At 33.3% G+C, this 25,786-nt stretch overlaps 1 protein-coding gene across 4 annotated transcripts in view; it reads left to right on the forward strand.

Annotated features, from left to right (window-relative positions):
* Positions 1-25,178, forward strand: part of CASD1 (CAS1 domain containing 1) — a 45,760-nt gene extending 20,582 nt beyond the window's left edge. For 3 of the 4 annotated variants that reach the window (XM_070615664.1, XM_070615665.1, XM_008524257.2), the window contains 13 exons: positions 3,215-3,259; positions 3,700-3,823; positions 5,067-5,281; positions 6,888-7,310; positions 8,314-8,403; positions 10,236-10,355; positions 11,344-11,500; positions 13,131-13,210; positions 15,530-15,631; positions 17,224-17,364; positions 17,887-17,964; positions 21,851-21,943; positions 23,658-25,178. In XM_070615664.1, coding sequence (XP_070471765.1) covers positions 3,215-3,259; positions 3,700-3,823; positions 5,067-5,281; positions 6,888-7,310; positions 8,314-8,403; positions 10,236-10,355; positions 11,344-11,500; positions 13,131-13,210; positions 15,530-15,631; positions 17,224-17,364; positions 17,887-17,964; positions 21,851-21,943; positions 23,658-23,924 — 1,935 coding nt within the window. In that variant the 3' untranslated portion in view covers positions 23,925-25,178. The remainder of the gene's footprint in view (positions 1-3,214; positions 3,260-3,699; positions 3,824-5,066; positions 5,282-6,887; positions 7,311-8,313; positions 8,404-10,235; positions 10,356-11,343; positions 11,501-13,130; positions 13,211-15,529; positions 15,632-17,223; positions 17,365-17,886; positions 17,965-21,850; positions 21,944-23,657) is intronic. The other variant, XR_545503.2, reaches the window with a different exon arrangement.
* The last annotated feature ends 608 nt before the right edge of the window (positions 25,179-25,786 follow it).

Here is a 25,786-nt window from a genome sequence, read left to right on the forward strand (position 1 = left end):
AGGAGTGTGGCTGGGAATTAGACCCAGTCTCAGCCCTCGAAATTTACAGTCTAGTAGATAGTGACTTTTTGATGAATAATGATGTGGTAAGATGAAGAGTAACAACAGTATTGAGCACCAAGGACTATAAAAGCACTATGGATGGAGGTCCTTAGGGTTGGGGTTGGTTAGAGTATAGGTGATGATCTAAAAAAGTTTACCCGGGGCTGGTCCGATGGTGTAGTGGTTAAGTTCGCACACTGTACTTTGGCAGCCTGGGGTTCGCAGGTTTGGATCCCAGGCGGAGACCTACACACTGCTCATCAAGCCATGCTGTGGTGGCATCCATATACAAAATAGAGCAAGATTGGCACCGATGTTGGCTCAGCGACAGCCTTCCTCAAGCAAAAAAAGGAGGATTGGCAACAGATGTTAGCTCAGGGCCGATCTTCCTCACCAAAAAAAAAAAAAAAGAAAAACCCACTTTACCGAGGAGATAATATTTCCAAAAGAACTGTGGGTTAGAAAGATATACTAATTAACTGAAGTAGCCTAATAGAAGTCTACAGGCATAAAAACAAAGTTGAATTTAGACGACTCTACTGTTAGTCAACAGATATTTATAAATCACCTACCGTTTTCTCAGCACTAGGCTAAAAACTGTTGGTACCCTGGTTAACATAATAGAGTTCCTTTCCTCAAAGAGCTACTAGATGAGTGGCAGATATAGGTAATTAAGGAAGCAATATGACAAGTGCCAAAATGGGGAAAGTATAGGGTAAATAGGATTACAGAGGATAGGCACTAAAGCTAATTTTTAAAGTTTTTAAAACTAGTTTTCAGATAAAGTGATCTTAAAGGTGGGTCTGGAGTGAGAAAGGAGGTTATTCCATGCAAAGGAAATAGCATATGCAAGGATGCTGAAGATAGAGTATAGCCTATTCAAGGTATCACCGGCAGTTTTAATGTGGCTAGAGCTAGAATTCAAAGTGCTTCTCTATTTATGTTTGGTTTGGTTGTTAATTTCATACTCTTCATTTTGGAAGAGACCTAAGAGATAAGGTAAGCAGATACTAGACTATGAATAATATCCTAAGCTGTATTTGATAGGGTATCGATTTACTTTGTCCATTTTTTGATTACTTCTAAATACTTCAGAGTATATCTCCCCAAAATAAGAATGTTGGATTGATTTTATTTTGAGGGTAGTGGAGAACCACTGAAAGTTTTAAACAGGAGAATACAATATAGTGGGGTAGTAGTAGGAAATTAGGCTAAATTGTGAAGAAACGAGTGATTTAGATGTACATCTCTATGTGAATGGTGGTCATTAAGAAGTCTGAGGAGTCTTGCTATGGAGTGAGGTGACATTTGAAGTTACTTGAATGGAAGAAATTGAATAGGCAGAGAGTTAGATTTAAAGAAGAGAGCTTAGGAATGGAACTATCAAAAAGATTCTGAGAAGAGGCAGTAAAAGGGGTGGAAAGAAAAACAGGAGAAGAATAACTAACATAATACACAGGAGAGGAAAGAGATTTAAGAAGTGGATAGTCAAGTAGGTCACTTTAGGAACCAGACAGGGTAGAATGAAGCTACAGGAGTTGGCAATCCAGTTCATTAGTGGACTCTGAGGGCAGTTTTAAGGGATGGTGAAGGCCAAAATCAAAACATGAGAAGTTGAAACATAAATGAGAGAGAAAGAAATTGGCATAGTGAGGGCAGAATGCTCTTCCATGTAATCTGTTGGTTAAGGGTGTGAGGGGGAAGAATTTGAGAGTGAGACAGAGTTGAAGGAGCATCTTTTGAGGATAAAGATGATTTAACACTTTGTAGATTGAGGAAGGAAGAAGGGTAGAGAAGGAGGACGAAACTGATCATACGAGAGTTAGAGGAGATGATTCATGAATATAGTCCCAGAAGTAAAAAGGGAGGGGGTATAGACACAGAGTAAAGGATTAGCCATTACGAAGAATAGCGACATACTTTCTTTACTCTCTTGTCAGAGGAAAATAGGCTGAGTATATGGATAAAGTTATAAGACTGGAAGAAGAAAGGCAAGAGCACACAAGCCAGGTGAAGTCTATTTCTCTATGAAGTTTGAGAATTAGACTTTATCCTGAAAGTGAGGAGGAGGAGGACAAGAGGGACCTGTGTAAGGGAAAATAAGATTTGGGATAAGCACTGTGAAGAATGAGAAAGGGAGCCACCTAGGGATGAAGAAAAAGTTTCACTCAAATAGCAATGTAAAATGAAGCACGCTAGACTGGAAATGGGAGTATCTCTGAAGGGAAATAGGTTGATTTTGTTGTTATTCTCTGCTTTCATAGTTTTCTACACTGAGCATGTATAACCTTTATAATGAAACAGTAACTGTCGTGTTATATATATGTACATGGGTCAGATTTTCTAATTTTTTAATTTTTAATAGTATCCTGTGCACATGATTGTAATATCAGGTCATCTGTGTTGTGGAAAGTGCATGGAACTCAGGAGTCAGAAGACTTAAGTTCTGGCTCTGTCCCTGCCAGGCCTCAGCAGTACCCTATAAACATGTAAAGTCTGTATCCTTACTTCATAAGTTATGGATAGTGTCGTCCTGCCCATCTCACAGGCGACAGGAGTCTATATTAAAATGAGCTAATTTAAGAGAAAGTACTTAGTAAATGACTAAGTTTTATATAATTGGTAGTATTATTGATAGTGCAGTTTGCAGTTGGTGTGGATTTCTACCAAATTTCTCCTTGTTTTTCCACATTGTGGTCTATAATAATTGTCAGTTTATTTTGTTAAATGCATAACTGGATTTAGCTTTCCCAAAAGATTATGTTTCTTTAGAGCACTGACCTTGTATTTTATTTAACACTTATCTGAGTACCCTGTAGGCTTTCAAGAATACTTTTTAGTTGGCTGACATAATATACAAGAGCTTTACTCTAAGCAATTTACTCAGAATTCAGAATAATACTAGGCCATATTAGATTTCAGCTGTATTTTTTGGTTTTTGTTCTTTTTAAATATCACCAGAGAATTAACCATACAAGCCAGCCTATATAACCATGTAACTATGAAGGTTTTAGGCATTGGTTGTCCATCTTGTCCAATAAGGAACTCTAGAAAATTAGAACACATTTAGAAGGCAGAAGAACTTAAATTTAAGAAAAAAATTAAGTGATGTTACTTATATTAATTCCCTGAACTGGATATAACACTATTATAAAGATTTTTCTTTCTTTAGGATTCTGTTGCAAAGCCCCATGTAATTGTAGCAGGAGCTGCCACAGTAAGTTATTATCTGTATTCTCACATAGTGATTTTTGTTTCATACTTAAGAACATGCGAAGAAAATGTTAACTGATGTTAAATAGAATTCTTGATTGTACTTATATTTTAATTCGTATTTCTTTTATAATTAATGAGATTGATGAATTTTAATAAAAAGTTCTGGATGAACTTAGGAAATTTGGTGTTAAACGTCAATATTATTTTATATCTAAAATTACGTTCTTCTTGAATGTTATATATTGAAAGCCTAATTTTATATCAGCTTTTTCTAACTGCCTTCATCTATTTCATGAAATAATTGGACAATATTTTATTCTAAATCGAATAAAAATGGGACTTATCTTAAAATAATAACCTTTGTTATGATAGAGTAAATTATATGCTGTAATTTTTTTGTGATAAATACTGAATTAATGCGTAATTTTTCCTTCCTCTTAGTGGTCCATCAAGATTCACAATGGCAGCAATGAAGCCCTTTCCCAGTACAAGACGAACATTACCTCCATAGCACCACTGTTAGAAAAACTGGCAAAGACTAGTGATGTATATTGGGTCTTACAAGGTAAGGGATGAGTAATGAAAAAATAGCATTTTATATATATTTTGAGGCATGAGTTTTTATTATCTCCTATTTCAAGAAGCAAAATTACTGCTTTATGAGAATAAATTTTGAAATAAGGTTTGCAAAGTTAGAATAAATTTGAGGTGTTTTCTTTCCTTTCTTCAACTTAAGGAACAGACCAATAAATATGACAAGTAAAAAATAAATAATAAATAAATAAAAATATCCTCCAAAGAGCCTTAGCAGACACAATGGCTGCAAAATATAACAAAGAGAATACATTCTAAAGGCAAAGAAAATATTTATCTCTAATTTTTTATTTCTTTCAAAGTATAATTATTATGATTGGGAAATATAGGGAAAAAAATTCTTGTCTGTTTCATAATATTAGACTCATTAAAAGCAAATATTCTTTGGAATTGATAGAATGTATTTAAATTCATACTATCTAATTTATACTTGGTAATGAAATTCTTTTAAGAGAAAGTTGACATTAGATCAGCTCCTTCCAGGAGTTTATTGAATGTTTATTATTTAATACCTTGTACAATATGAAATGCCTTAGGTATTTTAGCAATTCAAGTTGTCAGAAACTCTTCTGGTTATTTCCAAGTTGAATGTGAAGCTGTGAGGAATTACAAGGGTGGGGATAATCTGTTCCACAATCCCTATTTTAGTTAAAGAGGGATTGTTAACCTTTTACTAAAATTTGAAAAAGTTAAATTATTATGGTAAGTGATAAGGGACCTCAGTCCTCAATAATATTACCTCCTAATTGTATGAAGAAAGTTTGCAAAATTAAGGAGTGAGAGGAGGGAAAAAAGATTGGCTGCTGTTCTTAATTAGGCAGTCTTCCATAATCCAGTTTTAAATTCCTGTTATCCAGAATAACCCAGCATCCAAAAATTTTAAACTCTTAAGACATGCATAAAAATGTTTCCTGAAAGCGAAAAGAGGGATAAAAGTTCTTTAAATTTGAGGGAAATATTGGTTGATTAAAAAATTGAATATAATTCAGTTGTTAGCCCAGGTGCCAATCTTTAAGAAAAAAAAAAATTTGAATGTAAGATAGGAAATCTATTACAAACTTTAGCCAGCTTTATTTAAAAATAAATTATAGGTGCCTGGAATTCTCTGAACTTGAAAAACAAAGTATGAAATGCAGTCAACTAACTTGTATGATCACAACTTCTACCCATAGGGATATTTTAAATGGGTTTGTAAAAATGTGTTTCATGTGCAGATCCTGTTTATGAAGATCTCTTAAGTGAAAATAGAAAAATGATCACTAATGAGAAGATAGATGCCTACAATGAAGCTGCAGTCAGTATTTTGAATAGTAGCACCAGAAATTCTAAATCGAATGTTAAGATGTTCAGTGTTTCCAAATTAATTGCTCAAGAAACCATCATGGAATCTTTGGATGGCTTACATCTTCCTGAATCAAGCAGAGAAACTGTAAGAATTCTTGTATCTGTCAGTAGATAGAAACTATCTAATATCTAATCGGTTGTAGATATAAGTCACTAGAACCTGCTAATAATTTATTTTATTGCAATCTTAATTACTTGTAGTTATTCTATCTAACCCTACATCTAGAAATAATTTTACTTCCTATCATCTAGCTGAAGATATAAGTGAGAGTTTTAGTATACTCTAAGAGAAAAAGAAGTTATGGAAGAGAGGAAATGAAACTTCATTTATTGAGTGCTAGTCACTCTTAGTGTGTCTTGTCTCATAACAAGCTTGTAAGTTCTCATCACACTCTTGTTTGAAAACTGCTGTTTTATGTTCTCTTTTCCTTAAACCTTAAACTTACAAGATTGACTTCTGTGAAGAGCACATTTTTTAATATGTGGAATAATTTTTATTATTTCTTTATAGTTCTTATATACTAAGCAGTATTCAAGGTACATAGTGCATACTGAACAAATCCAAATTGATGGATGGAAAGAGATTTTAGATTAAGTGTGAAAGAGAACTGTATAATTATACATTTTCACACAGTACAACAGATATTATTTAGAGTTAGTTTTCTTATAAAGCAGTGATTCTTAACCTTTTTGAGGATCACATAACTCCTTTGAGTATCTGATAAAAAGCAATGATTCCGTTCTTCTCCTGCAGATGTTTGCGTATACACACACATAGTTCTCCATATACTTTAAGGGGTGTTATGGACCCCCTGAAACTGGTTAAGAACCTGGGATGGAGTTTGTAGGCTAGCATCTGCAGGGATGGCAGGCACAGAACCTCCTGAAATCTCAGGGCTGAAAGAATGAGATTTTCTAAATAGTTGAGTATTTTGAATGCTTAGGCTTAAATAATATAATCATCTTAGAGTTTCAAAGATGCGTAAACTATAAAGTTTTTATAAAACTAGATTTGACTGAACCTTTAACTAGACAGAATCTTGACAGCTTGCCTAGAATATTTTTATTATAATGAAACCATGTCGAAGATTCCACATTTTATTTAACATTAGAAATCTTAAAACTGTAGCATCCTAAGTGGTCAATAAACTGTAAACCAAATGAAAGACATATTACAAATATTGTTAGCTAAGAATTATTTTTCAATGGCAGTTATCTTACGTTTTGGTTTTTTTTTCCATATCTAAAGCTTGAGACTGTCTTAAGTATCCTGGTATCTTCTTTATTGAAAATCTGCTAATTAAAATTCTTTGGTCTTTGACATCTATTTTTTTAACTGAAGGTCATGGCCCAGTAGCGGCAATGAAATCAGTTTTGTTTTTTTTTAAAAGACTAGAATAGAAAATATCAGTGTGCATTCCAAGTAGTAAGGATCGCCATTATTTCCTGTGTGTGTGTTCTGGATCACATTATAAAATGAATTTTTCATTATGGATCATAGCCCAAGAAGTTTGAAAAGCCCTGAACTAGCTATTCCAAATTGAAGGACCACCATTATTTGCATGAGTGTTTGGGAAATGGTAGCAAAAAGTACAAAAGCGTTTTGGTTTCAGTGCTGAAAAGTCAGTAGTATTCACAGGAGAAATACACTACTGACAAGATAATAACCAAATAACTTGATTTGTTCACAGAGTGCAATGATTCTCATGAACGTGTATTGCAATAAGATTTTGAAGCCTGTAGATGGTTCCTGTTGTCAACCTCGGCCTCCTCTTACTCTCATGCAGAAGCTAGCCGCTTGTTTTTTCACTTTATCTATTGTCGGATATTTAATTTTTTATATAATTCATCGTAATGCTCATCGGAAGAATAAGCCATGTACTGATTTGGAAAGTGGAGAGGAAAAGAAAAATATTATCAATACCCCTGTGTCTCCATTAGAAATACTTTTACAGTCTTTCTGCAAACTTGGCTTGATTATGGCTTACTTCTATATGTGTGACCGTGCAAATCTATTTATGAAGGAAAACAAATTTTATACACATTCAACTTTCTTTATTCCAATTATCTACATCTTGGTTTTGGGAGTATTTTACAATGAAAATACTAAAGAGGTAAGAGTTATTTTCTTTTTAGGTCATGTTATTCTTATCTCATTACAAACTCTAAATTAAAGAAATAATATCATTTATTATGCCAGAATATACAAACGTATATAAAAAAGAGGAATATTGCAGTTGTAATTCACTTAGTGGACTCTTAAGAGTCTCATAAAGGTTGTTGGAAAGTTGGAAAATAATGACCTGTGAAAAAGATGTCATGACTTAGTGTTATTTTGCCTGCTTGGGGTGGAGAAAGTGGAGGCACTCCCAGTTTTATAATGGTCTTCAAACATAAAATACTTTTATCTTTTATAAAGTAAAAAAAGTAATTATATTAATAAATGCCTGTATGCACGTATATTTATATATTTATACAGTAGACATATCTACACATTAATTAGAACTTATCTAATAATGTGGGCACTATTTGCAATATTCTGAATTTCTTATTTTAGCGTTGCTGTAGTTGCTAAGAATATTAGTGTAACTCCTTTATAAGGCATGATCTATTTGAATTAATAAATTCTATTCTAAGAAATAGCTCTCATATGAGGATGATTAATCAGTTTTTCATCTCCAGTGAGAATATTCTAGGGAAAATAAACTATAATGATAGAGCTTTTTTTCACAATAAAGTGTAAGGGAACTGTAAGATCTTTTCTAACTGAAATTCTAAGATTTTCTTAAAATTATAAAATGCCATCTTTTAGTTTTACAAGCACATCTGTCATAATTTAAATGTAATCTTAATCTAAAACCATAAATGTCAACTTAAATATTTAAAATCTTTTTTAGTTTCTATTAGTTTTCCAATTTATATTATATTTTAAATAGTTTTATTGTATGTTTATCAAGAAATGAAATGGCCATCTTTAATTGTATTTCCCCCCCAAGGCTCTTTTGACAGAAGCATTAGCTTTAACATTCTGTAAGAAAAATTTTCACATACTTAATGTATACTGTTCAAACAGTAGCTTCATGATGAATTTTAAAAGATTTTGGTTCTTTTACACAGACTAAAGTATTAAATAGAGAACAAACAGATGAATGGAAAGGCTGGATGCAACTTGTGATTTTGATTTATCATATATCTGGAGCAAGTACAGTAAGTATTTTGAATTTAAGTTCAGAAAATATAGGCAATAATGCCACTTTAATGTTTCTTTAAGGGCACCAACTCTTTTGTGTTTTATACTCTCTACCATTTAGAGACCCTCTTTATTTCCTACCCAGTCTTTCTGCCTTTCCATTCTTCTCCTAACACCTGCTGACTCTAGGGCAATGTATAGTTGTAAAAGCAAAATAGATACTTTTTTAAAAGATAGGGCAATAATTTATTTGTATTTACTTGGCCTTAATTTAATGTAGTAGAAACAACTGACAATCTAAGCATAGTATTTCATGTCATCCTGTTGAACAATTTAAAGTTAGCAAGAAACTTTGTAGATGACAATTGCAAAGGATTTGGAATAGGCAAGTTACTATCAAAAGATAACAACTTGGATTATTGTGTTTTATAGTCTGCCCTTTACTGTATTTTAGGAAGTTTGACCAAATATTGTTATACTTTCAAAATTTAAAAAACTTAGACCTCTCTTTCTCCCGTGTTCAGAGAACTCAGATACTGATGGACTGCCATTGTACACCGTATAGGATGTGTCATACTTTCTAAGTGTTACCTCCTCCCTGAGATGGGAGGACCCTTTCTTTGCTCACCCAGTGCCTTCTGTACCTGGACAAAATCATTTTTTCCTTCTCCCTAGGTGTCTTAAAAGATAGGATTCTCAAGGATATATACAAAAGATGCATACACTCAAGGCCTTATAAAATCTATTTAAGGTGTCTGCTTAATTATTTTATTTTATCCTAGAAAGTATCACTTTGGGAAGACACATTAACCTAAAGTGACCATAAGCAGTGTTAATGCTGGATAATTACAGTGGTGATCAGATGGGTCTATAAAAATAGAAGCCAAAAAAATTCTACAAAGATTTAGTAATTATCCCTAAATGAATGGTCTTATAATTGCAAAGGTTAGATGTCACTGAACAAGCCTTTTAAACATCATTTTAAGAAACAGTGCACTAGTTGTGTTGTGGAGAGCATGAATATACACCTAAAGGACCAATGGGTGGTAGACAGGTGGAATGACAGTATTGAAAGGTTATGAGGATTAGGCTTGTAAATGAGATAAATATTTCCAATTGACTCCCATAGAATATAGATTAGAAATATGCTGTATTTCATTCAACTTAGAGGTGAAGAGGTGATGCTCTGAAAAACTATGGTAAGTGATTCTAAGGGTCTTGGTCATGGCGAAACATTGATGTAGGAGTATAAAATAAAATGACTTCATAAAATGAGTGGAAGGGAAATAATATTTCTAACTTATGTTTGTATATTTTTAAATATGTATTTTTTTGCTAAATAAATTTATAAGTAGTCATTCGACAATTTTGTTTACAAGTCTAAAGTCTACATATTTAAGGGAGTCAAAACTGTAAGGTTTTTGGTTTTTCTTTATCTTCTCATTTGGAAATCTGAAATCCAGAGTGACCTTATATTCAGCATATATGCTGATTAATAATTATGGATATCATATATTTACTTCTAACTGGATGAAATGTACAAAGTGCTTCACATTTATTAACTCATTTATTTCTCACAAACACCCTTTGGGAAAGGAGGTGGTAGTCTAATTTTGCAGTTTAGAAAACTCAAAGTCACGTAGCTAGTAAGTCTCAGAATCAGAATTTGAATCTGGGTATATCTGATTCCAAAGAACATTTGCTTAACCCCTGCTGTAATGCCTAACTTTTGAGAATAAATCTTCTCATTGGGCTAATGCCAAATGGTAATGATGATCCTTTATCTTGGTTAAATGTACTGGTTATGATGATGCCAACGTATATTTTTCTTATTTATTTTTGTCGACAGTTTTTGCCTGTGTACATGCACGTTCGTGTTCTGGTTGCTGCATATCTATTTCAGACAGGGTATGGGCATTTCTCATACTTTTGGATCAAAGGAGACTTTGGAATCCATAGAGTATGTCAGGTGGGAATGAATTCAATTACTTTCTTTTTCTTTCATTTCAACATGCTTTTGTGCCTAAATGTTGAGAAAATATAAATATGGTCATTATAAGGCCATGAATAATTTGAATTTATGAAATAGCACTTTAAAGTTGTATTTAATTTGAGATGAATAATTTTGAGGTAAATAATTTATTACTGAGTGAAGGGAAAATATAATTTAGATGAATGTATAATTAAAGAACTATTACACAAGGGACTACATTGCTGATTCACTTCAGTTCTGTAGAAATTTACAATTACCTGGGCTTATTAGAATATGCTATGTTTTCTCTGAGAAGAGGATTAATATTGTTTCGACCTTGTGCTAGGCAGTTTCTGAACATTAGTTTATTTACCCATCATTACAACCCTGAGGTGTGATCTTCATTTTACAGACAAGGACACTGAGGCTCAGAGAGGTTACATAATTTGCCTACAGTCGCATAGTAAGTGGGACAGCTCTAATAACAATCTACTCAAATTCTGTGTTCCTTGAGTGACATCACACTGTCTGAAATGACTGTGACAAAAGTCCCAAAGACAGTTTTTAATTTAAGTAATATTATATTGTATCTATGACAACTCTCAATCCCAAAAGGGGTAAAATCAACATCAAACAGAGATGAAATGGATACTCTTTTCGTTGAGGTAATCTAATCTCTGTTTATAAACTATGGCCCTAGGAAGGAAGTTTATGAGTCTTTTTCTACATTTAACAACATGGTAATTGTAGCCAGAGGACAGCTCAGGCTGATGCTTTGCTGGGATTTAGTTAATATACTGATGCATAAATATTTTATATTCAACTCTTTACAGTGATCGTAGAACAAATGTAGTTTTAGGGATTAGTAAAATATACTGTTATTATTTTAGTCTTAAATAAACATTTATACTCTGTTAGAGAGAATCTATCTTTGTTCTTCATGCACACCTGAAATGAAAACCATTTTTCTTTTCGTTTTCAATAGGTCTTATTTCGTCTCAATTTCCTGGTAGTGGTGTTGTGTATAGTAATGGATCAGCCTTATCAGTTCTATTACTTTGTCCCCTTGGTCACTGTATGGTTCATGGTCATATATGTTACTTTAGCACTATGGCCACAGATAATCCAAAAAAAAGCAAACGGTAAATATACTCTCTTATTATTGTTAATAAATATAGTCCTTCAATGTACTAAATTTCTTTTTAGTTGCTAAAGGCTATTGTTTTTACTGAGACATATAGACAGTTAAAATTTATGTGTAGTATTGATATTTTGAAATTTTGTTCTTAAACTATGTTTCTAAATGGTTTCAGCTAAGTAGTTCAAGTAATTTAACAGTGTAGGATAATAGTGTATATTTTTATTGTGTTGTGTTGCTTTTTTAAATTTAAATTTTTCAGAGCCCTTTTACATATTAACTAATGCAACAGTTTTCAAACTATCTTGCACAGAGCCAGAATGGAGACAACTAGCAGAGAGAAGGGAAAGCCAAACAGGGCTTCATGCCCCTACATCCTGCTCCAATCTTGGCAGCTCTGCTTCATTTGATTTCTTAATATATATTGAGATTTGGGGTAAACATTCATTTGCAAAAAGGCTTTTTCTGTCAAACAAGTTTGAAAAGCACTAATGTAATTATCTTCTAGACAACTCTTTAAGCAGTGATTATCTATCTATTTTACATATAAGAAAACCTAAGTGCCCAAAAGGTTGTCGTCTTCAAATTTTATATAGCCAGTTATTGATAATGTTCAAAGTGAGGCCACAGTCATTTATCCTAATACTTTTTCCCCTCAAGATCATATCATTCAAATAAAAGTTTCCCTTTTTTTGAAAAATAGTTTTTATTTATTTTTTGTGAGCAACATTGGCCCTGAGCTAACATCTGTACCAGTCTTCCTCTGTTTTATTTGGGACGCCGCCGCAGCGTGGCATGACCAGCAGTGAGTGCTAGGTCCGCACCAGGGATCCAGACCTGTGAACCCCAGGCCGCTGAAGCAGCGCACGCAAACTTAACCACCATGCCACCAGGCTGGCCCCAGAAGTTTTTATTTTTAATAATGTATTTAACTTAACTCTTTCAACTAAATATTATATATCAAAAGATATTTTCTGTTAACTTCCGTTATAATGCCAAATAAGTTTTCAGGAAAGAGTTGTGTTCCGGCCTTTAAGAAAGTCCGTTAGTGTCCTTGGACAGCCTCTGCAGTTTAATTCCTCAACACAAACCCAGCATATTAATCAGGTGAATAATCAATATGTATTATTGTGAACATACAACTTAAAATATGCATATGTTAAAATAAATCATGGTTAAATCCTAGTCCATTAGGGAGTTCTTAAGCTCTCTCCTTAGAACTTTAATGTTTAAGCCATGTTACCTAAGTTAGATTCAAAGTGAGTGTTTGTTAGAATTACATTGAGTATATTGTTCTAAATTTTGTTGTAACTTTCAATAATGAATATGTGTAATTGAATCCAGGAGGTATTTTCAAATATATTTATAGTCAATGAACAGCAGTAATATAGGGTATCAGGTGTATGTTGTAGCCTCATTCCTAGCAAGGATCCTCCACCTTTTTTTCCTTTTTGTCCTACTTGTAATTTATACTACTTGGATATATTTTGTGTATCCTGTAGTCAGCTTAAATTAGTTTAAGAACATGCAGAGTATTATTACATTAGAGAGTATTAATACATTAACTAGAGAGTATTTAATGTTTTCTAATGTAAATTTATATTTCTTAGTAAATTAAATATTTTCTCTCGTAGGAAATTGTTTCTGGCATTTTGGCTTACTGTTGAAACTCGCCTTCTTGCTGTTATGTATATGTTTTTTGGCATATTCTCAGGTTTGTACATTCTTTTGGTTTATGTTTTGTTCTATTTTATTTTAAAATTTAAGTCTATTAAAGTATGTGATAAGAGTCAAAGCTTTTTTTTAAGTTTCATTTTTTAATGACTGTAATAAAAGTGTCACTCCATAGTTGACTACTCAGTGTAGTTCTTCTGAGACCTATCTACTTTTGTCACTACTGTTTTTGTTGTAAGAGCAATTTAAAGCTCTTCCTCTGGCAATTGTTCAAAATCCATTTTACTTGACTTTGATCAATCAAAGGTTTATTGAATGCCTCTTACAAGACACTACTCTAAGTGGAGATCAAAATTCTCTTGACAGAATTTGCGACTTGATTTGTGCATTATTCATTGCTTCAAAGTGTTGCTTGATTTTTCCATAACTACATAGAGTAAAATTTTAGCAGTTAGTAAAACCAACTTAGGAGCAAAAGAAGCTTGTATATATGTAGCATGTTTATTAATAAAATTTTTGATCATTTTCTTCTCTCTAACCTTTTATCCTCCTATTATGATGGTTGAGATCTTCTCAGCTACTTTAGCAGGGTGGCAAACTGCTACCTGCTGGTCAGTCCATCAGGCAGATATATTATTTGGGTAGCACGATATTTACAACAAAATATTTTAATTTGAATGTCTATAGTTGTGACATATTCTGAAGTTTACTTCCATCTCTAGCACTCTCTGTCTTGTACCTGGCTGCGTCAGGTGCAAATGCCATGTAAGCATTTTGTGTGTGTGTGTGTGTGTGTTGTAATCCTATAAAGCTATTTGTTTGTTTGTTTTGTAGGCTTTCATACTTATTGTCATACTTAGACATAAAGCATTTATATAATTCTTCCTGACCTCCAACATTTTCTGCCCGAGATATTTAAAATAGTGTGGAAACAATAAGCAGATGTAAAAAGAAATAGCCAGGCAACTGCAGCAACTGCTTCACAGTTATTCATTCAAATTCCTAACACTGTGGTGCATCTGAGGGAGAGAAAGGAAGGCAGCCCAGAGGTTCAATAGAGAGACTAAGAAGGTTTCCCCAGCTTTGCATCAGTGTCAACCACTGAACAAGGAAAAAAAGGACATAGCCCCATATAGCCCAGTGTCTTTTACAGATGGCTGCCCGATAAATACTTGTTTATTGATTACATAAGAAATAAAATTTTAATCAGAAATAAAATTTTAAATTATAAATACATTTATATATATGTGATATGATCTATAAGACCATATATCTCTATCTCATATATACCTATTATATCGTTTTTATATTTCATATCTATATTATATATGATCTACAAGTACTTTATACGGCAACTCTTAATAAGAATCATCCTTAATTTTCTGAGGCATAGATTTTGATAGGATCTATTTTTAATAAACCATAAGCATTTTAAGTTCTGTGGTTAAATGGAAAATATTACATTTTATCAAAAGAAAGTTCGTCTGACCTAAGGATTCAGCATTACCTGAAATATAATACTATTTTCATATTTTTCTTTGGTTTTTAATAACCTTTTTAAAAATTGTAACGTTACATTTTTTATGCTGTGGCATTAGGTTTAATAATGGAACGTCCCTTAATAGAGCTTGTCGTCATTCTTTAGTCTGGAAATTGAAGTTTTTGTTCTCTTCTTTGAAAGACTTCATTAATGTGCAGGAATGTACCCAAGACTTCTGCCCCTTCATTCGCAGATTTTCCAGGCTGTCAGATTAATAAGAGGGTATCATTCACTAACTTGACCAGAGTAAAATTGTAAACTTCGTTTCAAAGGCTAGAAATGGCATTTGGGTATAGTTGATTAAGTAAGATGAGCTAATTCAGAGGATTCTTTTAACTCAAATGTTTAATTATAGATCATTAAGGACATTTAGAAAAGAAAAACTATATTTTAACCTTAACCACAATTCTTTAGGGTATTGATATCATATTGGCTGAAGTCTTTTGTACTTTTGTTTTTTAATCAATCAGTATTAGCTGTTTCGTGTACTAGATTAATGCAATCTTTTGTGTACTTAAATGGACTACTTTTCTAATTACCAGCTTTTTAAAAGATTTTGCAGTCTCAGTAGCCCTTCATGTGCATTGAAAGTAAGTTAACAAAAAGTTTTAAGTCATCTTTATTAGCCATTAGTAAAATTAATTTATTTTCAAATGAATTTCAAATTAAGTGATATTTTCAAATGAAATAAATAGAATTTTAAAATTGTGAATGACCCTTATATACTCTTCCCTTTAGAAAACTACACTTTGTAACAGAACTGCAAAGCAAGTATTGACTTTTACCATCTTAATTTATTTTCTGGATTCCTTTTCTCAGGGTGCATTTGAGAAGATCTTTTCTCTTTGGCCATTGTCCAAGTGTTTTGAACTGAAAGGGAATGTGTATGAATGGTGGTTCAGATGGAGGTTAGACCGTTACGTATGTATTTACCTTGTGATCTTTTGCCATTTCAAATTATACTTTAAAAAAATTATTTGGAAAATTTTTATCTATTTTTATTTAGTTTTAGAATAAAGAAACATGTTGATTTGATAAATCAAAGCACCCCTGCTCTCCCTTTTTATAGCAGAGAAAAGGTATGCATGGAAATGTATATCAGCAGGAAAATGCTGTAAAAATGTTGTCTGTAAAGTGGGCTTTGTTTGAGTCATAATTTTGACTTATAGCTGATCTCTCATATGTATATGCTTCAGCCATTCAAGACGATATTTATTAAGCACGAGTATGTGCTCTACATGTCAGCATTATGAGGGATGTATTAGAGAAAGAAGACATACCACCAGGCTTCTCAGCCTTACAATCTGGTGTAAAACCCAAGATTACTACTTATAATTGAGTGCTAAACTATGCAGTGTGGATTTTGTGGTAGACATGTATAAAGAAGAGAGAGCAGTGTCATGGATGATTCCATGAATTTAATCTTGAAGGATGGTTAAGATTCAATTGACCGAGAAAATGTAAAACATCCAGCACAGCATTTGGAAAATAATAGACACTGAATAAATATTAATTACCCATTTTCATTCTTTCCCCTTTTCCTTGTATCATTCCTTCATCTCTTTTTTCATTCAACAAATGTTTTCTTGGTGCCTATTCTGTGCCATTCCGGATTTCCAATACCTGTGCACTGTCCAGTGTACTACATTGCGTTTCAAAACCGTATATGAATATGTGGAAGACAAACACATAGATACAGAGAACAGATTGGTGGTTACCGGACAGGAAGGGGAGTGGGGGGAGGGTGAAAGGGGTAAAGGGGCACATTTGTACAGTGATGGATGGCAACTAGACTTTTGGTGGTGAACACAATGTAGTCTATACAGATGTTGAAATATAAGGATGTACACCTGAAATTTATATAATGTTATAAATCAACGTGCTCTCAATAAAAAAATAATAAAAATAATAAAGTTTACAACCATATGTGAATAAAAAGCTTTGCTAAAGTCTTGACATCAAATAATTTTAAATTCTTAACTTTCTCATTAGAGCAGTGTGCTATGATATGATAGCTTACATTAAGTCTTGGTTTAAAAAAGAAAGCTTGTGTGGTTTCTGGTCCAGCATATTTTTTTTTTCATTGTTATATACAAATACTCCTTTTTAATAGTATGATCTTAGTGGTGTTATTGTTGTTTTATTTGATTGAAAGTACCAATATAAAATATATTTTACCTTGGTTGAGTACATTTAAATTTTATCATGAGTCTTCACAATAGTTTTTAGCATTCCTTTTAAATTGTCTTTATTTCTATGCTTATTGTTGAAACTGCTCAAAATGCACCAGCTCGTCTCACATTGCTGAGAGAGATGTTCGCTTGTCTGTTGCTGATAATTTCTAATAATCATTGACTTTATTTCATTTCTTGAAGTTTGTCCTTTATGGAAACTTCAAGCCTTTAAGCTTTTAACCTACTTAGTTTTATACCTGTTGTCCTTATTTACCAAATACTTTTACTATTTATTGAAAAGTAGCTGTTTAAAACAAATTTTCTCTCCTTATTTTCCAGATAGTCTTTCATGGAATGTTGTTTGCTTTCATTTATCTGGCTTTACAGAAGCGTCAAGTACTTTCTGAAGGAAAGGGTGAACCTCTTTTTTCAAACAAAATTTCAAATTTTCTATTGTTTATTTCGGTAGTTTCTTTCTTGGTAAGTTTCAAAATATAATCTTCTAGCTCTCCAAAATCCTAAATTATCTAGAAAATTAAGAGATAGGAATTTAATCCATTATTTTTAATAAATAAAATCTTTTAAAATTCTTTTTCTCTTTAATTTTTAATTGAACATAAATTCTAAAGAGAATATATATGTAAATTAAACATAAAGAATAACTGAGAGCTCAGTGAAATAGGAATTTTAAAAGTTGTCATAAATTTGGGGAAAAATATAATGTAACCTGTTTGACAGGAAGAGCCATCACTACCTTATGATCACTATTTCCAGAAAAGCACAGACCTATGCTCCTCTCTCTCTCTCTCTGCTTTCCAATATTTGGGTAGTTGAGCACACCAAAACAAGTGATGAGCAAACCTATGGGCAGTTTTTACTGAAGGTTTTTAAATAACACAATGAAGTATAATGTTATAAATAAAGAAAACTGTTTTAAAAAATTCTGAGAATTTTTAAGGCATAACTATTTTTGTGCACTAATCCATGTATTTTTTGTTTTAGACCTATTCTATCTGGGCAAGTAGTTGTAAAAACAAAGCAGAATGCAATGAACTCCACCCATCCGTTTCTGTGGTACAGGTAATTATCTTGATTTAGAAAAATTTTTTCTTCTTACTTCTTGATAAGAACACAGCCTTTAGAGGCAGAGAGATTTGAGATCACACTCTATAAAATGTAGGTATGTTACATAATCTTTCTAAGCCCTACCTTCCTCTATTGTAACAAGGATATTAAAATCTCTTTTTAAAGGTTCTTATATTAAATGTATGGAAATGATCAGTATTTGTCACTTAATGGGCACTTAGAAAATGTTAATTCTCCTCATATTTGCTTTTTCGTCATTTATTTATTCAAATTTCTTCATTTATTTATTTGCTTAATCGTAGTTATTAATGATTTACTATGTGTTAAGTACCATGCTACATGTAAAAGGTTCAATGTTAAACAAGATACAGCTCCTGTCCTCACGGAACTTACAGTCTAATAGAGATGTATTTCAACAAACATTCATTCATTCATTTAACAATTTTGTTTATTCATTTAACAAATATTTGATACCTACTACATGCTAGACATTATTCTGGGGGATACAGTGGTAACTAAATCAGACATAATTTCTACCCTCAGAGCCTGCATTCTTCTATTACAGATAGTAATCATATAAGCACCATGTAAAAATAAATAGAAGCACGTGATGTTACAAGAGACTATAATAAGATGTGATTTAGTTGGAATTGGAGTGAGGGTGGTCAGGCATCAGAGATGATTTCCCTGAGAAAATTAAGCTGAGAATGGAGGGATGAAGGCAGGCAACAAGAACTTAGGCCCTGTGGTGGAAAGGAGCCTGTTCACATTCAGGGAAGTTAAAGAAGGCCACCGGGGCTGGAGCTCAGAGAGCCAGGTCTGGAGAAGTGTGTGGTAGTGACTGGCAGGTGGGCAGAGGCTAGGAGCATCTCAGATCAGATTTACATTTTGCAGACATACCTCTGGCTGTAGGTAATCATAGGACATGGTGATCGGTGTGGGGATGGTTAAGTACAGGGCGCTTGGGAAGCACATGGGACTTCTTCCTAACCCGTCTTGATATCAGAGCAGAGATCCTGGAGGAAGTAGTGTATAAGCTGAGGCCTGAAAAATGAGTAATCCAAAAAGAGGAGCAGGAAGAATTCCTGGAGGATCTTCTCTTAGGTCCTAAGTTCTCTTCATTGCAGGAATTGTTTTATTCCTCTTAAACCTCTATATAGTCAGTAGAACCAAGCATGTGATAGACTCTCCAGACACAATTGATGATGAAATTTTAAACATTATACTGTATTCAGATAGCATTTTCATGACTTCTGCAGACAGCAGTAGCGCTGACCAGTAACTCTTTGTATATCATATCTGATATCGTTCTGTAATGCATATGATGGAAGGGAGGTGTTCCCAGTCACAGTGCACCAATACCAAACAATATAAGGGGAGCATAGGAAGAGAGTGGCAGCACAGAGAGTAACACTAACATGAGTGCCCCTGAGCCTTATCACCTTCCCTTCCAGGCACTATCCTCCACATACTTATATTTCCTTAGTTACTTTTTGTGAAGGCCTCAGCTTCTCCATTGCAGAGTAAAAGAATGGACTGACAGCAAAAATTGAAGCAAGTATGTACAAATTTTTTTGGCTTCTGCTTTGTTTCAAGGCACTTGTCCCCCATTAAGAAATCAGAAAGCTTCCAGGTAGCCCCAAATATTACAGATTACATCCTTATCCTTATCACGTTTCATTGTTACTCTCAGATGCCAACAGATGATGTGGGGGTGGGGGTGGAGGTGGGTGAGTGGGTGTTTATATAAATGTACTTATATATCATTGTATTGTATATGATTATATATCCTTAGAATACTTAGCTGAGGGGGCTTCTTTAAGATTTTAAACATGTACAAGATTCCTAGTGTCCTTTTAGAAAGTATTTTCTCAGCCTGACCCAGAAAAAGGCTTATGCATCAATCCTTGAATCCTGACCTTTTGGTTTTCTCCATCAGTCTGGATAGAAATTTCTAGAAGGGCTTGCTATAGAACAGCATACAAATGATTAACCGTAAATAATGTATATTAAGTGCTTAGCACAGTACCTAGCAAGTTATAAATGTTGAACAAATTTTAAGTATTATTATTATTTCTCTATCAAGCTAATAAGAATGTCTCCCCAGACCTCAGTTGTCTTCTCCATGGTTGTTATTTCTTTGATTTTCTACTCCCCTAATCACATTGTTTACTAAGTGTATTACAAACACTAGACTTGAATATGCTAAAGAAATAAATACACACTGGGAAATGGTAGATTAAAGGCAGAAAGAAGGAAAGTGATTTGCTTAGGACTATTCCTAGATTTTCTGATGCTCGGGCTAGTGATTTGTACGTGTATGTATCATTCTTTCTAGCATTTTACAGTTTATGCAATACTTTAATTATAATAACTCATTAAATAGTTTTATGTTTAAGGGCTTGATTTAGGTCTCACCTTAATGATTTTTACCATTTATGTATACTTCCTGTACTATTAATTACCTAATGTGTTTCTTTAAATGACTCACAGCGTCTGTATGTACCTATGTGTTGTCTCATCTAACGTTCACATCAACCTTTCAAAGTAAATCTTATCCCCATTTGTGTGGATGAGGAAACAGACCTAAAGGAGTAAAGTTCCCTGCCAAAAGTCCCAGAACTAATACAAGGCAAAGGCCAGATTCAGACTTGAGTCTCTTTGATGCTATTGCCCATGAGGATCACTCCACTTAATTTACCTGAGTCATTCACTTTGGTTCCTTTTTCCCAATGATAGAGTTATCCACCTATCTCCTGTTTCCTCATCTTTTATGCATCCCAGAGACCTCTTCCTAGAGCCTTTGACAAAATGCCCAGCGCGATCAACACTGAATATGGGGTTTTTCTGTGAAGCATAAATAGATTTTTCAATCCTTTTATGAGAGAAAGTTTTTGAAAGGTATTTGTAAAAGTGGAAATACTTTTTTCTTTACAATTTCTTGGTTCTTTATACGGAGAGTGGATTCTGAGGAGAGTTCTTTGCTTCATAAACTGGTTAGTGGATGTAGCCCTGAATTGGAGGTTTAGAAAATTCAAGACTGTTGCACCTGGTACAAAAGGATGGGGGAGAGAGGTGGAGGCCAGGAGCCCAAAAGCTGAAGATTCTTCTGGGGGAGAAAAGATCCAGAGGGAAAAATATATTACATGTGAATACAGTTCAAGACATTATTTGCCTGGCCATGCAGAGCAAATATGAGGACATCTTAAAAGTCATGCCAGGGGCCAGCCCAGTGGCATAGTGGTTAAGTTTGCACACTCCACTTTGGCAGCCCAGAGTTCGAAGGTTTGGATCCCAGATGCAGACTTACACACCACTTATCAAGCCATGCTGTGGTGGCATCCCACTTACAAAATTGAGGAAGATTGAGTCTTCCTCAAGCGAAAAAAAAGAGGAAGATTGGCAACAGATGTCATGCCATTTCCTATGTTTACATGGCTGTCAGTGGAAGGAGGCTTTTGAAGAGAGCAAAAAGAGGGAGAGTGGCTGCCAACCAGGCAAATGCTTTATGAAAGAAGCAAAATTGTATCGTGGGATTTTATGAATTTTACCACATAAATGTGGTATCATTTTTTTCTACACAAAGGGCCTCAAGGTGGGTTTATATTTTTTCCAGTATACATAAAATAAAACTGTTCAGCCATGTACTACCTAAAATATAAAATCTGCACTAGGATGTAGTATATAGACCCCATGTTGAGAGATCCACTTTGGGTAGACTCAAGAACGGAAATAACTTGCTCATACATTATCTATTGAGAAAAACCATTGTGTATGTATCAAGTTCAAGAACATAAAGAAGAAAGTTATCACTTGAAGGAAAGCAAAATGTTTTTAATAAACAGATTATTAATATTTGTCTTTGTGGTTTTCTTTTTAGATTTTAGCCTTCATCCTAATAAGGAATATCCCTGGTTGTGCCCGTTCAGTTTACAGTACATTTTTTGCTTGGTTTGGAAAAATTTCCTTAGAGGTTGGTACCTTAATATTTTGCTCTGTCTTACACAACCAAGTGTTATATGCATGTGTGTAAGTATATATGTATGGGTGTGTAAATCGGACATACTTTTTTTTAAGCCAAAGCTATGTTATTTATTGACTTATAGGGAAAAAAACTCAAAACTTTCAACAGTGGTAAAGTATTATAGAATGTTTTCAAAAGCCTTATTAAAATGACTAGACACAGATGACTTTCAAATACTCTTTATATTATCTTAAGCTTTCAAGCACAACCTAGATGCTGAGGTCAAGAGAGAAAAAAGGTAAACAGGTATAAATGAAATTTATAAAGAGAGAGAAATCAAGTTGAGGGGATTTTGATTTGTTATTCATCTGTAAATTAAATATTACATTACTGGAATTTAGTTTATTTATGCTTATAATAAAATTCACCCTCATGGTTGGAAATTTGGAGAAAATTTTTAAACTCTTTACATTTTGCATGCAATACCTAATATGAAATTATTTACAAAATCAGTTTAAAAGTAGGTTTTGAAATATATTCTGAGAATTCTGAACTTTATTCGAAACAGAACATTTTAAAACAGTAGAATTCATATTGTAATCATAAAAGATACATTTTAGAGTATAAGATTTATTAAATTGTCTTTAAAATAGGGAAAATAAATTTCTCTTTGAATTGTTAAATAAATGTTCTATTATTTTTTGTCTCATTTATGAGAAATTGTATAGAATTTACAGTTCTTGATCATGAATGATTTACCAAGTCATTCAGTAGACAAAAGTATGTTTATTTCGTCAGCCTCTTAATCTTTGGAGCATGAGAGGTTTTATTAACTTTAATTGAATGAATTTACAATTTGGTATTTTTATTAAAAATGTGGAAATTTTATAGTTCTCGTATTTGTTGAAGTAGCTTAAGCATTATCCTACTTTTTGATGTTTTGAATTAATGTGATAAAAGAACCACATTTGTAGTCACAATCAAATGTGGTAGTGGTGTGGTGCCAGCCCAGTGGCATGGTGGTTAAGTTCACATGCTCTGCTTCAGCCACCCAGGGTTCATGGGTTCAGATCCCAGGTGCAGACCTACATACCACTCATCAAGCCATGCTGTGGTGGCATCCTGCCTACAAAATAGAGGAAGATTGGTACAGATGTTAGCTCAGGGACAGTCTTCCTGACCAAGAAAAAAAGTAGTAATGGTGTCATCTAATGTGTATACCACTAGAAGTTGAAATACACTTTCTTTAGAAATATGTGAATACAGTTCAAGACATTGGTCTGGCCGTGCAGAGCAAACATGAGGACATCTTAAAAACTATGCCATTTCCCATTCATATACACACATACATAAATATATTCACAAATATATACAGTACATATATGTATAGAGAGACACACAGAGTAATTCTTTATTTGGCATCTCAATACCAGAGTGCAGATATCATTGTCAGCCATCTTCTATGTCATGCAAAGAAATGTTTTTAAAGTTAGAAGTTTCGTATGGTTCATTTCTTGGGGCCTTTGAAGCAGTGCTTCAGCAAGTAGGAGTTCTGGAGAGTGGGCTGCAAGTAGACTTTTCAGGGCCAATAGTGAAACAGAATTAAATGGTTTTGGAAAAGCTTTCTAACATAATTATGCTATCAAATGTTTAAATTAGGAAAAACTGTGATATATTCATGGACCCTCTCTGCATATCTAACTTCAAATATTTTTCTTTCCAGCTATTTATTTGCCAATATCACATATGGCTGGCCGCGGATACAAGGGGTATCTTGGTACTCATACCTGGAAACCCTATGCTCAACATCATTGTCAGCACTTTCATATTTGTTTGTGTGGCACACGAAATTTCTCAGATCACTAATGATCTTACACAGATTATTATTCCCAAAGATAACTCATCTCTATTGAAAAGATTGGCATGTATAGCTGCATTTTTTTGTGGACTCCTCATCTTATCATCCATTCAAGATAAATCAAGACATTAGATTCCTAAAATCCTAAAAAACTTAAACTCTTCAGGCTAACTGTGTGTCTACCTAGAGGAGAAAAGCATCTATCTGGAGATATAAATGTATATGCAAATTAAGAAACGTGTGGCAAGAGGACAGCTCACTGACATCTGTTGAACATATGTGATTGTATATACTGGAAATGTACATATTCACTGTGAAATACTGAAAAAAAGTTGATGAAGCAGAGTGCATTGTATAGGACTGCATGTGAAAAGTCTTTTCTACTGAATCTATATTTCCATTTATAAATGATTTTAAGTTAACATATGAAGGCAGGGAAAAATAATTACCCTTCCAGTAAAAAATATAGGTAATTTAATTAGCTTAATGACACCACTGAGTGTTTTGATATTTACTAAATTTGTGGTAGTAAGATTGTCTACACCTGTATTCCTCATGGAACTTCCTACTTCATTGAAAACTTTCTTATTCAAGAAGGACTGCAGTATTGTTTTATTATCATATGTGCAATGATGTGGAGTGATAAGCAGTATGCCCTTAATTTATGTGTGTTCGTGTTCTGATGTTGTCTGTTTCCTGAGATGATTCTTCTTCCTAACTGGGGTTTTCAGGTCTACAAGCCTAAATCTCTGTACACTTTGTCTCACAGAGTTGTTGTAGGCTCCATCATAGGGTTGTCAATGCTTCTTTTTATAAAAAGGCCAAATTTTCTTTCCAATCCAAACATTCACCAGTTTCCTTTCCTTAAGCTATACCAGTGTAATACCAGTTACCCTGTGGATCCATTTAATATGTTTTCTCCCAACTAATTAATTTTTGTATATTATTTCCAATGTTTGGAAAACTCTTTATAACCATTTTGGTATTTCTTATTGTTCCCTTCTATTTTTAAAAAAATATTTACCAATCTAAATTTGTGCAGTATAGTAAAGATTCAAGTTGTTATGATTGAGCTGTATAACCATACGTAGAATTTTAAGTAAATCAGTGACTTTGGGCAATATATGTTTTTGGTTTTGTTTTGTTTTGTTACAAGCTAACTGTTAGAGGTATAAGTTTATTTATGTGTTGTACATATTTGATTATGAATTTTAATGTTTGAAAGATTGCACTTGTTTGCTCTTATTATGTGTGGGGTAAAATATATTTTCTGTTCATGGTATATGAAAATATGGAGTAATTTAAACAGTAAATAAACGTTCTGTGGATGCTTATTTTTGTATTGGCAAAGTATCAATTAAATTATATGTGTTCTTTTTTAAAAAAGCTGGATCCATTCATGATTGGTTCAAATTTCTAATTCATTTCCTCAGCTTAAATTTCCTTTTTCAAACTCTTAGTATTTAGGGCTAGGTCACTGCGATACTTGAATAAGGAATAACTTAGTTGTCAGAGCTCTGGAGGGTGATCTGCCTTTTGCACCTAGGAAGTTTAAGCATTATGGTTTAGTACTTGTCTTACTTGAAGATTTAAAAAATTTAATTATTATTTCTTTAGCACTACATTTACGTTTTAGTGATATCTTCCCATTAATTGAGGAGCATTTTTCGGACAGAAATGTGTGTTCTTTCTTTTTCTCTCTTCTTCTGCGCTTACTTAATCTTTTGACATTTCCCAGAGAGACAATTGTAATGACTCATTGCTCTGCCTCCTAGACTGCAGCCTTATAAGTAGAGAATGGTATAGTTATAAATCAAAAACTTCCAAGTTCTCTGGTCACATTATTCTTGCTGGTGTGGGTTGCCAATGAAGAGTAGAGTGCATTTTAATTTAGCTTGTAAGTTTTATCACCTGAAAAAGATTCTTCCCAATGAAACAGTTGAAAAAGAAAGATAACCAATATTTCTCTGTTTTTTTGGAAATACTTATGTGTT

The sequence above is a fragment of the Equus przewalskii genome, chromosome 4 (genome assembly GCF_037783145.1).
Source record: "Equus przewalskii isolate Varuska chromosome 4, EquPr2, whole genome shotgun sequence".
NCBI lineage: Eukaryota > Metazoa > Chordata > Mammalia > Perissodactyla > Equidae > Equus > Equus przewalskii.